Consider the following 19,791-nt stretch of genomic DNA (forward strand, 5'->3'; position numbering starts at 1 on the left):
ACCATCATTTTTAACCCCCTGCCCCCTCCCTAACCCTCCCACCCCTCTGCCCCCTCCCTAACCCTCCCACCCCTCTGCCCCCTCCCTAACCCTCCCACCCCTCTGCCCCCTCCCTTCCCCTCCCACCCCTCTGCCCTATTCCACTATTCCTCCCATTCTCCCCCTCCCTACTCCACTATGAATCAGCCTCCTTATATCAGAGAAAACATTCCGCATTTGGTTGTCCATATTTCTTTTTTTTTTTAATATTTATTTTTTAATTCTAGACACAATATCTTTATTTATTTTTATGTGGTGCTGAGGATCAAATCCAGTGTCTCACACATGGTAGGCAAGCCCTCTACCTCTGAGCCACAACCCCAACCCCCCCTTATTTCTTTTAAATTTTTTTAAAAGCATTCTGCCACTGAGCTATGGCCCCAGCCTCCCCTACCCTTATTTCTATTTCTGAAGAGGCTTACTCTTCCTCCTTAAGAAACTTCCAGAGAAGTTTCCCTTGGCTCCAGGCAGAGTGAAAGGTGAAAGTTTCTATACCCAAGGACAGAAGAAAGTCTGTAGAGGCAGGAGCGCTAGGACAGCCTCTTTATTCCAAAATAATGAACTTTGTCAAAATAATTTGCATTTTCAAAAGATCAGTGATGGTTATCACTGGGTGGTGTAATTATAGGTAACTGGCATTTTTTAAGGATTTTCTGCATTTTCCTAATTGTCTACAGTGTTATCATCCTTAATACGGGTAAGATTCATTGGGGTCTTATCTAATTACAAAAGTATTTTGTGCTTAATGCAGAGAACTTGAAAAACATGAAAGAAAAAAAGTCCCCTTAATTACATACGAAGATAACAGCTGTTAACATTCTGGCATGTGTCTTTTCAAACTTTTCTCAATGCAGAGATGCCTTATTTTTGTGGTGTGGAAAAAAAAGTAAACATTTAAGAGACAAGGCCTTACTTATTTAGTCTTTAATTTTATTTCTGCTTTTAAACAGCAACTAACAGTTTGGAAATGTCCCTAACAGCAAGGGCTGGCCCCATGCATTCCAGGAGACTCCCCCAGTCAGGGCTGGGGTCCAGGCTCCAGAAATTCCCCCTCATCCATACCAGCCATAAGGCCTATTTTCTCTCTGGGGACTTGGGACAGAAGAGGATGTCCAGTGAGGGTAGGAGGATGGGACTAAGGGGTTGCTGTGGAAAAGGGCTGGGCTCAGACACAGCTGCCTTTGTTAGTGTTGGGATATCTGGGGACTTGGTAGCATGCTCAGACTGCAGGAGAGCTTGGAGAAGGGCTCCTGAACTCTTCCCACCTCCCTGTCCCTGGATTCTTGGGCCAGCCCTCTGTGCCTCTAGCCAGATCTGCACACTGCCTTCAGAAGATGGGCCCCTGGTGGCCTGTGGTACTCCAGCATGCCGTGGAGGGGTAGGCTCAATTCAGAGAAGCACCCTCCCCATACCTCTCCCAGTACAGGCAGAGTGGAGAATCAGTAAGGTGACAAGGATTCAGACTTGAGAATGTCCCACCATCTTTTGCCACTGGGCTTGGGACCCAACTGTATCAACCCCTTACCAACTCTCACCTAAAAAGGAATAATGGTACAAGGGCATCTCTCTGACTTGGAAAGGCAAAACCTGGCATTTAAACCCCAAGCATGGTGGGCACTGCTGAGCCCCCAGGCTGGAGGCAGCTCAATGCATGCACTAAAACAGCAGGGGCAGATCAGTTGGGAGGGTAGGTGCCCACAGGGCTCGATCTATCCTCCCCACACTGCCATCCACACCCATGGTAACCATGGAAACATAACCACCACCACCCCTCCTGCCAGCTGCCTGGGTTCAGGCAACCAGGTCTGGCCCACCTCCTCCAAGCCAATGCCTGAACTAATGCCAGGCCGGCCATGGAGTGGTTGCAGGAAGAACTGGGATTGGGCGATTTGGTCAGTCCAGGTGCCAGCACAGCTTGGGAGGGCTACCACAGGAGCCTCCACACCTTGCTGCCTGGGGCTGGGGTCGGATAGGGCTTAGTCAGCAGCACAGTGGCTAGCAGAGCCAGCCAGATGGCCCCGGATGCCCTCTGCCTGTGGGCTAACAGCTACTGTGGGGCAGTAGCCCTTGCTGCAGCAGCAGCAGCCTCTGGGCCTCATTGAGGGGGCTCTCTGGCTGCTGGTCTGCCTGTACAGGCAGCTCGGCCAGTCCTCCAGGGCTGAGAATGTACCGATAGTCACTGGAGGTGGCACCCACTGCCCCCATGCCACTGATATCCCCAGCTCTGCTGCTGGGCTGATCCCTACAGGGCAGCTCCAGGCTGCCTTCCTCAGTAGGCTGCTCAGCTCTCTCAATGTTGATGTACAAGGGGTCCTGGCTGGCGGACAGGACAGATAGGTGGCCTAGGATGTTTTCCAGTTCCATTCGCAGACATGTGAAGCTTGGGCGCTGCTTTGGGTCAGCACTCCAGCACTGGTACATGAGATCATACCTGGGGTGGAGAGAAAGGTGAAGGGAGATAGTGGCCCTTCCTTCAAAAGCAGAGGTCCCTTAATCATATGGCACTGGGATTAAAAAAAAATTATGTATATAGGGCTTACTATGTATCAGGCACTCTTCTAGTATTTTACACTTACTAAGTTATTCAGTTCTCATAACATCTATGAAATAAAGCAATCCCTACCCTGCAAATGTGGATACTAAAGCACAGAGAGATTGAGAACCTTAACAAGGTCACACAGAAATGAAGCATATGGGCGGCTCCAAAAGTTCCTCCTAAGCTGCCTTGGGAGGCAGTATTAAGAATAATGTTTTTGTCTTTCAGAGAGAGGGTTTTTTTTTGTGTGTGTGTGTGCTGCTGGGGGTAGAACCCAGGGCCTCCTGCATGCTAAGCAAATGCTCTGCCATTGAGCTACATCCTCAGCCCTTTTTGTTTTATTTTATTTTGAGGCAGGGTCTCACAAAGTTGTTCAGGCAGGTCTTAAGAGTAGCTGGCCTTACAGGCACATGCCACCATGCTCAGCATCAGGGTTATTTTTATGGGGTGCATTTGAACACTCAAGTCCTCATTAGGCAACAATCACTCAGGTATTCTGAAATCTTCATTGTATGTGGATACCTTTGAGAATCTGAGAAAAGCTTCTTAGCCCCCTGTGCCTTGGCAGGAATACTTTTTGCATACTATTTCAGAAGTCTTACAGATTCCCTGAAGCCTAAGCAATGACTGAGGCAAGGGAAAATAACAACAACAGCAAAAACCTTCATAAAACCTAATGGGAAGGGGCTGAGACCACAACCAGAGCAAATGTCTGACTTTCTTGCCTATGTTCAGGACAAAAGCTCCAAGCACTCCCTGTACCAGCCCTCCTGAGAGGGGATCCCAACAATGAGAAGAATCATGCCAGATCCCAGGCAGGCCGTGGGAATGGTCCAGGGCTAGGGGATACATGACCAAACCAGGACACATTCTCAAGGCTGTGCTAGGAGCCAACTGGCATTTGGCCACCAGGCTGCCTGGTGGAAGGCCAGTATCTGCCCACCCACCATTGACAATACCAGTTCCAGCCTGGGAGGAGCCAGGCTGCAGCTTCAGGGAGACCTGAACTTCCAGTGTCCACCGTGCCCCGAGCTCTACCATGTTCCTGCCCTCAGGTGCAGGCATGGCACTACAGCTTAGGCTTTGAGCACTTCAAATTCACTGCCCACTATTTAGGCTTAGCCTTTCTGTCTATCCCTCTGGAGGTCTAACCCCACAGCAACAAAAGGATCACATTTTCCCTGGATCACTGGGGACTCCTTCCTGTGGTACTAGCAAAAGGTCCTTTGGGGCCCCAGGGACATTCTGACTTTGATGGGATTGGGGAGTAAGACTAGAACAAACCAATTACAGTTGATATCATGGTTGAGGGCACATATTCTAAAACCACAGGGATCTAGGTTCAAAACCAACTCATTCAGGGGTGGGGCTATAGCTCAGTGGTGAAGTGCTTTGCCTAGCATGTGTGAGACACTGGGTTTGATCCTAAGCGCCACATAAAAATAAATAAAATAAAGGCATTCTGTCCATCTACAACTACAAACACACACACACACACACACACACACAAAAAAAAAAAAAAAAAAAAAAAAAACCCAACTCATTCATTTAATAGCTGTGCGACCTTGGCCATGTTACTTAACCTTTTTAATCCTATTTCCTCATCTACAAAATGGGGATAACAACAGTTTCTTCCTCATAGGGCTAGAGGAAGATTATCTGAAAGAATACCTAAAGTGATCGGCTAATGTTAGTAACATGTCATCTTGTCAACAAGGTTGAATAACACTACAGTAGGCAGTACCACTATTCGACCCTGCTCTCAAGGACCTGGCTTGAAGCAAGGAAAGGAGACATGTTCCTTGTTCCCAGAATCTCAGGTCCCTCCACTTCCTTAAGAGGAGATGAAGACCAAGATAAAAACTCTTTGCCATGCAAAGAGTGAGGGAGCAGCCCAGTTTTTCCCTTGCTCTGTGTAGCTTCATTGGGGAGAGCTCAGCCCAGGAGGGCTTAGACTTGCTGGGGTCTCAAGAAGGAGGAAGGGAGCAGGTGTAGGGAAAAGGTGACAGGGGAAACTGCTCTGCTGCTCAACTCTGTGCCTCTGTCCTTTCTGTATTCCCCTTCCCAGGGTACTCACACGTCCTCCATACACTCGGGAGGCTGTTTCAGGCGGTTCCCGCCGATGAGGTAGTTGTAAATCTCAGCGTTTTCGATGCCAGCATATGGTGTTTGCCCACGAGTCATGATCTCCCACATGGTCACTCCAAAGGCCCACTGGGAGTTTAGGGAGGAAGTGTCACTGGGCTTCCGGAATCAGGCAGAGCAATAGCTCTGAGGCAAGCACATCTTGGGGGTCAGGAGCCTCAAAACTAGTCAGCCAAAGCCCAGAAAGCAGACCTGGCCAGACCCTTGATGGCTGTATAGTCTACCCCCACATGCTAGTTCACACCACACATATTACCACCAAGCCTCATTGTACCACCCTGCTCACCACATCACTGTGTACAGTATACAGGTTGTCAGCCAAGCTCTCCAGGGCCAGCCACTTGACAGGCAATTTGGAGGCACAGCCCTGACGATAGTAGTCCCCACTATAGATTTTTCGAGAAAGTCCAAAGTCAGCCACACACACTGTCATGTCCTCTGCCAACCTGTGAGGAATGTTGGAGGATAGGGTCAGCCTTCCTCAGTACTCATAGCCTTACTAAACCAGGATTTCTTTGCTTCCAGGCTATCCCCCATGCATAGCAGGTACTGTCCCAGGCAGGAGCAGTCAGCTGGCTCCTCCTGGCACTAGCTGCTATCTCCCAACCCGAGCCCTCCAGAATTCCTACATGCAATTTCGAGCAGCCAGGTCTCGGTGGATGAAGTTCCGGGAGCTCAGGTACTCCATGCCACAGGCAATGTCCACCATGAACCGGATCAGGGTCTGGAGGGGCAGGTTCTGGTAGGCAGAAGGGCAAGCTCAGGCTGGACCTGCCTACCCAGGTGGGGCAGGATGAATGGGATTCCCTGGTCAGAAAGCCTAAAGATTGTCCTCAGAATCACTGAAAGGAAGGAAAGGGGATGGAGGATCTGCCCAAGGCAAGAAAATTTTGACAACTGTGAGAAAGCCTGAAAGCCAAGAATACTGTAGCCTGGGGCTCCACAAGTCTCTTCTCCCAAAAAGGCCCTTTCCCAGCCTAAACTTCTCAGCAAGGCTTTGTAAGGGCAAAGGAAGCTACCTTAAATGGAGTCAAACTCTGACCCTTTCTTCTCCCTAACAGCTCCAACAGCACTGCCTACCAAGCCCCTTCTCCCAGGGTCTTTGTCCTGTTCTTGGCTTTGGTTCCTATCAATTTCCTCCCAGCCACTCCCACCCCAGGCACTCACAAAAGGGTTCTCTCCAATCCGGGAGGCAAGCAGGAATGCATGCAGGTCCCCATGTTTCATGAAGGGCAGGATGACCATGGGAATGGGGAGACGGCCTTTAGCCCTGCTCCGGAGGCTCACCCCTAGAACAAGGGAGAGTCAAGAGCCGGGCACAGGTCAAAGGCAGCTCAGGTGTCTACATTAGTCCCCACTTATTAGGTCTCACCTCTAAACCTGGCTCCGCTACTTCTTTCCCCAGGGTTCCACTCTGGCATGGGGACTGCTCAGAAATGGCTCTGGCTATTCTTCCCTGATACCTGAAAAATCTTCCCTGTCCTCTCCTTCTCCACCCATAGGAACGGTCTTCATATCCAGACCTCTGGTACAGGGTCTGTAAACTATGTTCCTTACCTAGAGTAAGGTCAGATTTTAACCAGGACCCTCTTTGTTATTTTGTCTCTGGCTTACCAGGTAAAGCCAAACTTCTCTCTTTCCTATACAAGGAGCATATTTTAAGTCCTATTCTGTATCTTCTCCTCCCAAAATCGGCTTACCAACAAGCTTGGCCACATGAGGATGGTCAAACTCCTTCATGCAAGCTGCTTCCCTGAGGAACTCTTCAATGTCACTTGAGGCAATGATGTCAGCTGGGAGAAATTAATGGGGAATGGGGATGGGATGAAATAAAGGTGCCCCCAGCTCCAACTGAAGCCTAAGCCTCCTAGGTCTTATCCTTCAGATGTCCTGAGTTTCACAGCCCTCCCCCCGGCCCCCCCCCCGAAACAGCCTGGCCATGAGCAGAAGAATCCTTGTGGAGTGGAGCTATCCAACAATTTTTCCACTTGGGAATGTCTTCCCTTTGGTTTGAATAGCCCAATAGTTCAACCAACCACAGTTGTAACCACCCAAGAGTGAACTCAGAGGACAGTCACTCCTGATAGCACAGAGCAATGCTGGGCCATGAATCTTTGTGTGGGTTTATGCTTATGAATTATTCACATGGTACAGACAGCATCCATTTAGTGCTGACTAGCTCATCTTGGAAAATCTCAGGCCAAAGCAGAACCTGTTCCAGGACCTTTTACCTTCCCTTATGAGGACCTCTCTCTAAACTATGATTCTCCACTCACCTTTTAGCATCTTTACAGCCACTTTTACAAAGGAGCCATCTTCCTGCTTCAGCTGGGCCTCTCGCACTGAACCAAACTCTCCTAGGAACCAAGTCAAATGAGAGGAAGTCTCCCTGGTGCCCTGCTCCCCAGGTGATCCTCCATAGGGACACAAAATCATCAGATTCTGGAGGAGGCTTCCTTGCCTCTCGCCAAAGCAGAGGATGCTGGGAGTGGCTCCTTAGCCCTCCCTATCCCCAGCAACCATTCCCTCTAACAGTCCTAACTCAGGAGTCAATGAGAATATTTTGATTATAGGAGCTGACCCAAATCCATACCCTCTAAGTTAAAGGAGCAACCAAACTCATCCGAGAAGGCAAACTCCTACCAACCCTGCACAGACCACAGACCTTTGCCCAACATCCGGCCCAGGGTGAATTGCTGCTCTGGGATGAGCACATCTTCCAGTTTGTCCTTCAGTTCATCACTGATGCCCAGGCTGTCCACTGTGGGGGGGTGAGAAAGGGGTAGAGTTCTGATTCCCAGTCCAAACTCAGCCTGCTTCTTCACCCCAGCCCTCTGGCCTCCCCTCCTCAGCAGAAGGAACTTAGCTCTCCCACAGTGGGGGTGAAGAGCCCCAGGAGGTTATGTCTGTATATCTTTTTCACGTTCTACACTTGAGACAATACATTCAGATCTATTGGGTAAACTAATGAGTTGGTAAAAGAATGCAGATTGGGGTACAAGACAGCCCATTTTTCCCTCCTATGATCCTCCACCACTCACGTGTGGCCTCAATGCGCTCAGGCCTTTCTCGATTGAAGGACCGGGCTGCCCGAAAATGAACAGCTGGCTCCCCTCGGGTCATGACACTGTCAAAGGCTTGCCTAAAGGAAAACCCAGGACTTGGGGTCAGCTCCAATGCTGACCACCTGCCTCTCCTGCACATTCACACTCCCTTACCCGAACCGTGTCTCTTTCCGCCTCTTTCGAAGGAGGATGAGGGCCAGAGCAGCGGCTGTCACCAGGGCTGTCAGCACACCCAGAACCACAGGCACCCAGGATGTGCGGCTGTGAGGGGGGCCCTGCTGGCCTGTTGGAGGGAGGGGTAGTGGCATAAGCTAGACTGACATCAATGAGTTCCTCTAGAACTTTCCCAGGACAGTCACCTGGCCCAGTCAAGAGGCTCCCTTAAGTCAGTAGGGCCCAGGTGAAAGAGGCTGCCGGTGAAGATCCAAGAATTCCTACCTGGACTTTGACAGGCCCTGGCTTTTTTCACCTATAGTATGACCAACGATTTCTATGCCAGTTCTGGGGCAAGGGGAGGAAAATGAAATATAAATACTAACCCTCGTCTAAACTAATTGACTGAGTTTGGGGACTTACTGGGAGAACAGGAGCCACCAGCCTCCTCCCACCAGTCTAGATAGAAATCTCTAATCTCCTGCTTCTCCTCCCTCACCTGCATGGTCGTGAGAAGAGACCACCAATGGCTGACTCCAGGGCCCACAGCCAACTGCATTGGAGACGCACACACGCACGATCAGGTCCTTCTGGGGATCCCAGCCTGTCAGATTGGCCCTGGTCCCCTCCACAGTCAGCTCATCCTGTAGCCAGGAAAAGCCCCGCCCACACTGAAACTAAGAAGGCCTCCAGCTGGGGCGGTAGGACAGAAAAAGGTCGAACTAGGAACAGGGAGTCTAGGGTACTGTAAGAGTAGGGGCTGCGAGAACGCACCTTTCTGGGAGTCTCACGTTCCTGCTCCAGGCTGCAGAGCAGAGTTCTCTCCAGAACAAAAACTAGGCTCAGGACAGGTGGGGGATGGGAGGCAAGTGGGCTGAGGATAAAGCCTTATCTGTACCATCCCCTAGTTGATGCAGGAATGTGCTTCCTGCTTTCATACAAAGTGGCCAGAGGATGCAATCCCAAAAGGAGACACAATCCAGCAAAGAGAAGAGTGTGGGGTGTGGGGAGGAGAAAGGCATTCCCTGAGGTGGTGGGAGGCCCAGGCCTGCAGGAGACAGCCATTCTGAAGCTCTTAAAGGCCTCAGGAACTGGAGAGAGCTGCAAAAGTGAAAGGTCTCTTACCTGGGTTCCATTGTCTTGAATCCAAAATAGTTTATAGGGGCCCAGGGGACCTTCCAAAGGGCCCTCAGGGATCACTTCTTCCCACTCCAGGATGAGGCCTGAATCTGTACGGATGGCGTGGAGGTTCTGGGGAGCGCTAGATGGGGCTGTACCCAAAGAGAGAACATCGATAAAATCCCTAACCTTCTCACTATCATTATCTCATGTAGACCTTTGGAACCAGCCGCCAAGAACTGAACAGCTGAGAGCAGTAATTTGGGGAAGGGCTAGCCTCCTGGCTGACAGATCTCACCCACTGCTGGGGAAGAAGCAAAAGTCACTGGCAGTACAGGAAGCCTCTCAGCCCAGCAGTACCTCTTCATCACCATGGTTACTGCCTCACCGCCCCCCAACCAGACCCCCACCACCACTGTCCTCTCTCAGCCAGCTCAGCTTCCTTGCAACTGCCAGAGAACTTCAAGCCAGTTCCTGCCTGTCTTTGTACTTGCTTTGGCCTCTCTGTGCAGTGATGTCCCCCCAGATATTTACATGGCTTCTTCCTTATCCTTCAGACCTCACTTAGATCTCTTTAAGGGGGTTTTCCTTGGCCACCATGAGCACTCTTCATCACTCCATTATCTGACCTTTTCCAGTTTGCTTTTCTGTTCCACCCACAAAGAACTAGATGCAAAGCTGTATACAGTGGTGTGCAGCAGCAGCAGCTCTCAGGAAATGTCAGCTGAATGAGGCCTGAACCTACATTTCAGGTAGCCCCTCCCAATCAATTCTATTCAGAACTTGAGCCAACCTTGCTCTGTAAGTCCCTTACCTAGACCCTTTGTCTGAAAGGGCACCCAGTCAGCGTAGGGAGAGGGCCCCAAGGCGTTGGTACAGCGCACCCTGAGGCTGTAGTTGGTGGCAGGCTCCAGATCCCGGAGGAGGCAGGTAAAGGGTGGTACAGGGACCACTACAGCTAGGACCTCCCAGTCCCCTGGGGCCTGTGTGACCTACAGAAAAGCAGAAAACTGGTTAGTGTGGGAAGAAAGTTCATAAGGTCAATAAGATAAGATAGAATGGGGCTGGGGTTGTGGCTAAGCAGTAGAGTGCTTGCCTTGCATATGCGAGACTCTAGGTTCGCTCTAGGTTTGATCCTCAGCACCACATAAAAATAAATAAATGAAATAAAGGTATTGTGTCCAACTACAACTAAAAAATAAATATTAAAAAAGAGATAAGATGGAAGATGGAAGGGCTAGGTAAGGTAGGGGGAACTGGAATGAATGCTTCCTCTAAGTCTACCAGCAAGCTCAAATAACCTGTCCGCTCCCACCTGTCTCTACCCTGTATTGCAGAAGGCTCTGGAGCTCCATGGTGCTGCAGATACTCACATGCTCTTCCTAGAAAAGCCTTACTTATTGTTTTAAGAGTGCAAATGTCACTTTCTTGGTGAAAACCTGTCTTCGCTACTCCAAAAAAAATCTTGTCCTTCTTTACTTGATCCTTATGTGTTCCAGAGCACTTGCCCCTTATTGTCACAAGCCATCCCAAAGTCTCAGAGATTCTCAAGGGGAAAGAAACTGAGACCCTAGGGGTACCTTGAACCAGTCCTTCACTTTACATTTTGGGGGCTTAGGGCCAGAGAATAAATAGATCCATGTACTGTGTAACTAGATATTTAAATATAATCAAGCTGGATGTGGTACACGTCTATAATCCCAGTGGCTTGGGAAGCTGAGGCAGAAGGATCATAATTTCAAGGTCAGCCTCAACAAGCTAGCAAGATCCTAAGCAATTTAGTGAGACCCTATCTTAAAAAAAAAAAAAGGGTGGGGGGATGGTAGAGATGTGGTTCAGTGGTTAAACATCCTGAAATAAATCCCCAATATCAAAGGAAAAAAATCTATAAATCAGAAAACACACTTTTATTTTTTGCAGTGCTAGAATTGAACCCAGGGCTTGCACATTATGCAAATACCCTAACACCAAGCCACATCCCCAGCCCTAACAAACTATTAAATAATTTCTTTTCTTTCTTCTTCTTCTTCTTCTTCTTTTTTTTTTTTTTTTTGATACTAAGGATTGAACCCAGGGGTGCTTTACTACAGAGCCACATCTCCAGCCCTTTTTTAGTTTTTATTTCAACCCAGTCTCACTAAGTTGCTTAGGGTTTAAGTTGCTGAGGCTGGCCTCAAACTTGTAATACTGTCTCAGCCTCCTAAATCACTGGGATTACAGGTGTGTGCCACTGTGCTCAGAAATAATTTCTATCATGATACCTTAAGAATTAAGACTTCCAAACCACCTAGAAGGTCAAGTTTACATTTATAATTTTCCAAATCCTTGTAGTCCCAAATCATGGTGTGGAGGCACTGAAAGAGCTGGCCCCCAGGCAAGGGTCTACATCATGATGAGACTCAGATGCACAAGTGTGGACAATGTTGTCTGCACACCCAGGCTCTATTCCCATCTCCACACAAATAGTTGCCCCTAGAGTTTAGAGGTGTACATATCATAGAATGTTCCACCTTTGGGAGGATGGACCTGGAGGAGGCCCACACAGGCCCTGGAGTCAGACCCATGGCAGTCAGGGCATTAGATGCTGAATATGTACAGTACGGTGTGGAAGAAAAGACAATCTGGATAGATTTGTTTATCTCCTTGGCTCTGCAGACTCTTTTCCCCAGAGTAAGGGCCAAAGGAGAGCCAGAGTCGGGTCCTCCAAAGGTGGAACACAGAGCAGGGACCCCTGCTGCCCAGGGAACTGCTTAGAACAGTTTCAAAAGGATCTCAGTAAATTCCTTTAAAATAAACAAATCAAATAAGTAAGCTGGCATTGCTTCTTGGTTGTGATAAAACCTTACCCACCTTTTCTACCCTCCAGGGTTTAAGACCCCTTCTGGTCCTCTTGTTCTCTTTGGCATGGGTATAGGGGCATGAAAGTGCAGACTATCAGATAATCAAAGGCTTTCACACCAGAAGAAAAGTTCTTCCAGTTAAGCAGTTGAACACTTGTCTAGCAAGGACAAGGCCTGGGTTCAATCCCCAGCAACACACACACACACACACACACACACACACACACAATTCTTCCAGATACCCCAAATCTGCTCTGAAAATCTGCTTTCCAGCCTAAAGAATGCACAGGCTTGAGCCAATCTGCAGTCTTTTAGTTGTCAAGGCTGAGAGAGAGGCTTGGGCTATTCATGCTAAGGAACAGCACCTGAATAGTGCTACGACCAACCCTATGAACTCTAGTAAATGTAATATCATTGTCATGAAGTGCCATGCAGCCAGAATGAGCCTGGCCAGTTCAGGAAAGTCTGTTGGGCCCATCTCAGCTTACCTGGACTGTACAGGATTGGAGCACAGCTCGGCCATCAGCACCTGGCATCCAGGCCACACTAGCATTGCTGCTGGAGAGCTTTGTCACTGTGATGTTAAAGGGGGCTGCAGGCCTTGCTGTGGATGGGGACTAAGAGTCAGTGTCCAGTAAGAATGAGAGGAGAAAGAAGGATGTATAGGAGTCAAGTCTTGAGTTCCCTCTAGGGCCTGGGACACCCCCAACCTAAAGTCTGCTACTTAGCGCTGAGACACAAATCAAGTAACCAGTAGGGGATGGCTGCTCCTATTAGGAAACTGCTTAGGCTATAGATAAAGGTTACTTCTCTCTCTGAAATAAGAGTCCCTGACCAAAGAATAAGATCTTATGTGGAGGCAGTACCTGGTGCCTGGGGAACTACAAAGAAGAAATAGGCAGCTGCTCCTGCAGCCACAGACAAGCTCCTCCACTCTCTGGCTTCCTACCTCCCTCTGCTCCTCCCTTCCTCCACTGCACCAGCCCTTTGGTCTCAATCATCTGCTAGGCTCCTCCCTGCCCCCATTCCCTCCACAGGAGTGGCAGAAACAAGGTTGGGCTAGAGCCTTGACCACCTCCTGCTGGCTCCCTTCTCTCCCTCCCTCACAGAGTCTCCTTCGGGATGGGAAATCTGCTGTGACGTCAGGATTCTATTCTTATCACAGCCACAGCAGGGTCTCAGGTGCTCCCCCTAGGAATGGGAGATTTGCCAATTACCCCTCATATGAGGATCTCCAACAGGCATGACCCTGGCCTCATCTACCTGCCTCTGCCTCTAGTACTCCTACCTTGAAGGTGAACAATAGCTGGTCGTGAAGAGGCCAGGCCTTTTCTGTTGTGAGCTTCACAGGAGAACTCTGTTCTCTGGGTCACACCTGGGGCCAGAAAACCTCAGTTAGTGCCCCAAAACAGCAATTCTGGCTCAGTGTGGGACTGAGGAAGGGGAATACTCAGAATCTGGCCTGAACATCCTAGAAGTCCCTCCAGCCAAAGGAAGGGGCTGGACAGTGGGGTGTGGTGGAATGGAACAAGGACTTTGAGTCCAGTGAGCTTGGATGGGGCTGTTTTCTCATCTCTCAAATGCTAGAACTATGAGAATCAGGTAATTTATAGTGAAGTGCATGGCACACAATAAGCACTTAAGAAATGTTATAGGGAGCCTCCCACCTCAATCCCATCTCCCACAGATGGCACAGAGCTGCATCCTTTGTCCTTTTTCTGGCCACTCCTTTATGTCCTTCGAAGAGCCCTTTTGTTTGCTCTGTGCCCTGTCATTGTTATATTTGCAGATTCCTGGCCTTGCATTAGTTCTCAGTTCCTTATGCATGTGTCTCCCCAATTATAATGAATTCTTTGGGGGCTGGAAAGGTAGCTTCTATTTCCTTTGTATTTCCTCAGTCCCCCGTGGTGCCCAGCACAGTGTGGTGTGTGCAGTAGGAGTTTAGTGAATGCTTATTATCAGGTTGGCTGCCTGAGGGTCCTAACCACGCATATCAGGAGGGAAGGAACCAAACCCCCTCTCTGAATAGGCCCTGTCCTCCCTTCCAAAAAGTCCTGTAACCTACCTCTTCTCCAGATTCCAATGGCTAGGGACTAGACAGATCAGAGTCCCTTTCCTCCTACTTTCTAGCCCATGAAACCAAGCCCAGACTCTCTTTTTAACCTGTTCAAGACTTAACTAGGAAAAAAAAAAAAAAAAAACTTACAGTTTCACAGATCAGTGAGCCTCACAAGTGTGTGACAGACTATGGGGCCCAGGCTGGTGTGCAGGTGTGGCTGCTTTGAGTCTAATTGTGCAGAGGTATGGAAACATATAGTTGTTCGGGAAAATATCTGGAAAGAGCTATGAGGGGAGGAAGCCCCTGTATCTTTGTGCTGGCCTCTGTCTCCCCCCTAACTCTACCCCCATTTCCTCTGCAGCATGAGAGTCTGTCTTCTCAGTGTCTGCCAGACACTCCTTCCTAGCAATGCGTGGGCTGATTTCTGGCTCCTTCCCTTGGGAGGGTGGGGGGGATGGGTGCCCCTGGTCTCACACAATTCATCTCCCAGGGCCAGCTGTACATGTCCTAAACTGCTGTGAGCCAGGCAAAGAGGCCCCATCACCTTCCTTGAGTACACACAGCAGGATTGCCACTAATCAGCCCACCTAGCCAGGCTAGCACACCTGTCTAATGAGCTTAGCAATAGTGCAGCTCACGCATCCAGGCACAGGGGTTTGCTCTGGACACTCACAATAGCAAACTCTGTGATTCAGACAGATTCCAACTCTGCCAGGCTTACTACATGAAAAACCTCAGCTCATTCCCTTCTTGAAGCCCCTCCTGAGGATGCTCACCTGTTACGTTTAAAACGGAGGGAGAGGGAGCAGGACCTCCAATCTTGGTGCCTCCTCTCCACCAGATAATGGTAACAGGTTCAGGGGGGCCCACGGCTTCACAAGACAGTTGGAAAGGGGCATTGGGTGGCACTGCCAGATCTTTTGGCTCTACAGTGAAAAATGGCACACCTAGGGAGAGAAGGGGTGTGGGAAGTGAGCCTTTCCACCTTATAGCCTCCAACTGCCCAAATCACAAGTTCACATCCATCCGAAGACCTCTATGCAGAAGGTCCCCACATGCCCCTTATGAGTGGGTCAATCGCAGCACAGGCAACAAGCTTGGGGGGCAGAAGTGCGTTTTTATATCAGCTTCCATAGGAATCCCTTCCCTGCAGCCCCCTTGGGTGAGGCAGATTCTGCTGCCTGCCCCCACACTCCCTCCAGACCTGCTCTGATAGCTCTTCTCAGAGGAAGGGAGAAGCTGGGGGCAGGGAGCTGGGGGAGGGGCGGAGAGGGAGGGAGTGGGTGGGAGCTTTATAGCAGGAGTTCTGCTGGCAGGCCCCAGCTCCCGTTCAGGGCCTTTTGTTACTTTCTTAGTCACTTTGTTTTCCAGGGCTGAAAGGCTCTGAGCTCTGGCAGCTGTGAAACCTCCCTCCCCTCCCCCACCCCTCTCCCTGCTGGTAGGGCCACTTGTCAGAGCAGGGTCCAGCCTCAGATGGGTGCTTGAGAATTGCTGCTCAGATAAATGAAACAGACTGCACTCCATAGTCTGTGGATCCCAGTTGCCCCTTTGATTCTTAGATACCCAGACTCTAGCAGGTAGGGTCTTTTGATGTCTAGGGTGGACTAGAGCCTGGTACCACTGGGCCCAATGGGGCCATGGGGCAGCCCAGCTTCCTCTGCATTTTCTCTGCAAAGGTATGGTACTAGTAGACAACACCTGCTACAAGCGAACACATCCCTGTGGCTCTGCCCTCCTCACCTTCTACCGTGAGCCACACTGGCTGTGAGATCTCAATTTCTTCCCCATCCTCTACTTGGCACCAGTACCGGCCTGCATCAGAGCGCTCCACTGACTTCAGGCTGTGGAAACATGACAACAGGTTTGCTTCCTGAGGTCAAGAGGGGCAGCTCTACCGGCAGACTTGACGGATTTAGCCAGCCCCATTTCTGGAAGAAGTTTCCACAGGTTGTCAAATTTAAAAACCAGAGACCAATATTATGATGCATGAAAAATGAGTAAATAAAAACCACAGACATCTGGATCTCAGCACAGCCCCCAACTCCTGAGCCTTAAGAGCACAGTTACACCCAAGATGGCATCCCACACCTTCCCCCACAACTCTGCACCTGAGGAAGCCAATCCAGTGCTGCTCGCTGACTGAGATGTACATCTGGTCCAAACTTTGGACCACAGCCCCGTCCTTCACCCACTGTATCTCAGGCTCCTCCATCCCCTCCACGCTGCAGTTGAGCTTCACAGGCTGCCCCTGAGACACTGTCAGCTTCACCGGGGCTCCTATGAGCTTCAGGCCTGAGGGGTGGGAAGAAGAATGTCAGCCTGTTTGAGGTTGCCCTGTCTCTGGAAATATCTCCCATTCTCTTCCAGAATGTAGCTTCTGCATTAGAGGGCTCATTTTCAGCCGATGCCAAGGAAACGGCAGCAGGACAATGTGGGAGGGCAGGAAACCTGGACCTGTTTTGGGGGAAGAGGTAAGAAAGCTTTCCAGGTACCTTTTCTGTTATTGTGAAGTTTCCCCCAACTCTAAGTAAGGACCTCTTCCCCACAGCTCCCTGCTGCCCAGACACCAAAAAGAAAGCAATCTGGGCTGAAACAAGTGGGAAGCTGTCAACTTCTGGGGAAGGTAATACCCTGGGAATGACTGCTGCACCCAACCAGTGCAACAGGCTGCCAGATGCCAGCTCTCCATCCAAGGTGTCAACCCAGCCCTGAACTACTGCCAGCACCCCTTGCACCCCACCCTGCCAAATGAAGGGAGGCTGAGGAAGGGAAGGAGGGGGTGCTTCCCTGAAGTGGAGAACATATGGCCACAAAACCACGTCAGATCAAACACATGGCAGCCTTCCTGGCAGGCGCCTGCTCTATTAATACCTGCATGTGAGCAGGGGCTGTGCTAGGAAGGTAGGAGGTAGAAGGAAGGGATGGGGCCCTGAGCAGTAGGCCCCTAGGCCCCGGTCACATCAACAGGACCCACCTACTGGAAACCTGCCCTCTGTGCATGCACATAAACACAAACACACAAACACCTCTCCTGGCCTCTGGCATATTTTTAAGTAGATAGGCAGGTGAAGAGGTGAAGTCCAGTCCTGCTTTTTCCTGCCCTTTGCTGTGTGTGACTTTAGGCGAATTCCTGGACTCTTTAAGCCTCAGCTTGTAAATACTTGTCACCTTCTTCTCCTTCCTTTCCCATCCCTTCCCTCCCCTAAGAGACTGATAAGGCAGGAAATGTCTCAAGAGAAGGTGCCAGCCCAGTGGCTGCTGCCCTGGCCTGTGTCTCTATTATACTCCCTTCATCCAGCATCAGTCACAGGACAAGGAGAGATAGCCTCACACTCCCCATACTCCCAGCAGTCTAGAGGTGTGCACTGAGAACTTGAGAAGCAAGGTGTAGCATGGAGTACTCCCACAATTAGCAAATGCCTAAGAGGCTAAGTGGGAACACAAGGCTAAATCCCACAAAGACCAGAACCCTTGCCCCAGCCCAAGCCATCCAACATTCTGCGTTTCAGGAAGCCCTGAGAGCACAGGAGCTAGAGTATATATGACCAGATGTATTTTGTGACCCGGCACCCTCACACCCCCTGTATCTAAATGGTAGGCGGGTGCCCCTTCCCTTGGGTGCTCAGCCCCAGACCCTGTGGTTTCAGAGTGGGACCTTCGTGTGTGTGGCGGACAGAACTAAGTCTCCAAAACTGGGGAAGGGAAGCAAACAACTAGGAACATGCAGGCGGGAAAATCCAGTTCCAAATACCCCTGCTGACCACACACCCCACACCCCACTCCCTTCACCCCGCCAGAAGAGCTCTGGGCACTAGAAAGTTGGGGGCGGGGACCCCGACTGGAGATCTGGCAGCAAACACACGGCTGCTCCCCAAACCTTGGCCCTCCAGCTCCGGCCCCCTAACCCAAGTCTACTGCTCACGAGGCCCGGGTCTCCCTCAGTGTGGTTCTTGGGCTCCGACCCCCAGCAGCGCCCCTCCGCGGTCTCCCGCTTTCCGCCACATCCCGAGCCAGACCCTACCTGCGGCCGCCGACTCTGGGAGCAGCAGAGAGGCCAGACCCACCAGCAGGAGCAGGAGCAGCGGCGGCAGCGGCGGCGGCAGCGGCAGCGGCGGGAGCTCCGGCCGCCCCATGCTCCGCCTCAGCGCCATCGGCGGCGACGCCGCACCATGCCGGGCCCGGCCCGGGAGCGTGGAGAGGAGGGAAGGGAAGAAGGAAGAGGAGGAGGAGGAGGAGGGCCGCGGGAAGAGCTGGGGCCCGCCCGGGGGGCGGCGCTGGGCCAGTGCCTCTGAGACCCGCGTCGACCGGGAGTCGCCGCAGCCGTCAGCAACGCGGGGTCCCCGGGGCCGCTCCTGGGCCACCGCGCTCTTTCCACAGCCGCCGTCGCCGTCGCCGCTGCCGCTGATTCATGTTCTTCTCCTAGCCACCGCCTCCTCCCGACCCGCCGGCAGCCCGAGCTCCTACCGCCCCCCCGCGGAGCTCCGGTGGCTGGGGCGGATTGCTAACTCCGGCACTGTCACCGGACCTCTGGCCCGCCCCCACCTCCAGACCTCCCAGGCCTGCCTGCGCCCCCGGCCCCAGCTACTCCAATGCCGATCCTCAGGTTCTGACTTGGTCCCTGGATAGGCACGCGGGCCACGCCCCTCCTTTCCCTAAACACTCTGGTAGCCTCTTCCGCTCAACACTACAGACTCTACTCTGAAAATTTCCTCCGAAGCCCCTACCACACCCTAACTTAAGCCCAAACTCTGACCTAGAGACTAGCACTTGCCCTCTCAGGGCATAAATTACATATTAGACACTCCCAATCAACAGCTGCCCCTTTCCCCGGATCTGCTAACATCCCTGTACCTCTTTCATTGAGCCCTTCATCCAAATTCTTCATATTCGTGCTCTATTCCCACCCTTTATCCTCCAAGTATAACCCTACTCAAAAATAAACAGTTTCTCCAACTCAGTTTCCCAGAGTGTTTTCCAACTTGCTATGGGGGTCCTGAGTTCTTCAAGATCTGTTTGATGATTGTCAGATATTATCTGATATATATATATATCTCCCCACTGCTACCCTATACAGGCCAAAGCTCAATGGCCCATGTATTTTGGGAGTGGTCATTCTTCCAACTTGCTTCCTCTTTCACACCCAGGACATGGTGTTGAAGTTGACTGTTTCCTCACGTTATCCCATGAAACATTATTAGAAGTAACCCACTTCGCACACAGTAGGCACTCTATAAATAGATGCCTGTTAAATGAGTGAACAATTGCCTCAGAGCCTGCCCCATAACCAGTAATCGTAAGGGGTGGGGATGGGGTGTCCTGTCAAGCAGATACAGAACAGGTTCCATACCAGCCTAACAAGTGTTCTCCTCCCCTTGTCCATACCTCTACCTGGTCCCTGAACTCACCCCAAAGGTCTTTCTTAGAGTTCGTGGTTGAGGAGAAAGGACTAGCCATTCAGCCCCCCACTGCAGCTTCACTAGATCTTTTCACCTGATCTGCTCCTTCCGCGCAGCAGGGGCCTGCTTCTTCTTCCACTTGGTCCCATCAGTGCTTGTTTATTAATTATCCTAATGATAACAATAGTAGTTGTTGGCAATAGCCTTGAACCCAGCTGGTGGCGCCCCCAGGTGGCAGCACAGGGAGAGACCAAGGAAGCACTGTCAAGGGTTGGAAGGCAGGGGCCTTAGTCTCCCTTTAGCTGAACTTTGCCAATTTTCTTGGGCACTGTGGGTCTTTTCCTAAAGAAAAAGACTTCTTCCATTCTCGAATCCATAGCTTCCGAGTTTGGTCTGGCAGACCATGCTCTGTAATTGAAGCCAGAATGGCCTCAGGCTG

At 50.8% G+C, this 19,791-nt stretch overlaps 1 protein-coding gene across 1 annotated transcript; it reads right to left on the reverse strand.

The window, feature by feature from the left end:
* Positions 1–972: 972 nt before the first annotated feature.
* On the reverse strand, positions 973–18,627 carry TYRO3 (TYRO3 protein tyrosine kinase). The gene is made up of 19 exons (XM_081293630.1): positions 17,978–18,627; positions 16,065–16,248; positions 15,697–15,797; positions 14,733–14,903; positions 13,186–13,272; positions 12,386–12,501; positions 9,872–10,049; positions 9,064–9,209; positions 8,438–8,582; positions 7,939–8,068; positions 7,762–7,862; positions 7,386–7,481; positions 6,997–7,077; positions 6,421–6,513; positions 5,888–6,009; positions 5,350–5,459; positions 5,007–5,166; positions 4,653–4,789; positions 973–2,470 (listed from the first exon to the last, which is right to left on the reverse strand). The coding sequence occupies exons 1-19, from the start codon at positions 18,105–18,107 to the stop codon at positions 2,080–2,082; spliced, it is 2,679 nt and encodes an 892-aa protein (XP_081149756.1). The 5' UTR covers positions 18,108–18,627; the 3' UTR covers positions 973–2,079.
* Positions 18,628–19,791: the final 1,164 nt, after the last annotated feature.

This window comes from Spermophilus citellus (genome assembly GCF_964194105.1).
Source record: "Spermophilus citellus genome assembly, chromosome: 4".
Classification (NCBI taxonomy): Eukaryota; Metazoa; Chordata; class Mammalia; order Rodentia; family Sciuridae; genus Spermophilus; species Spermophilus citellus.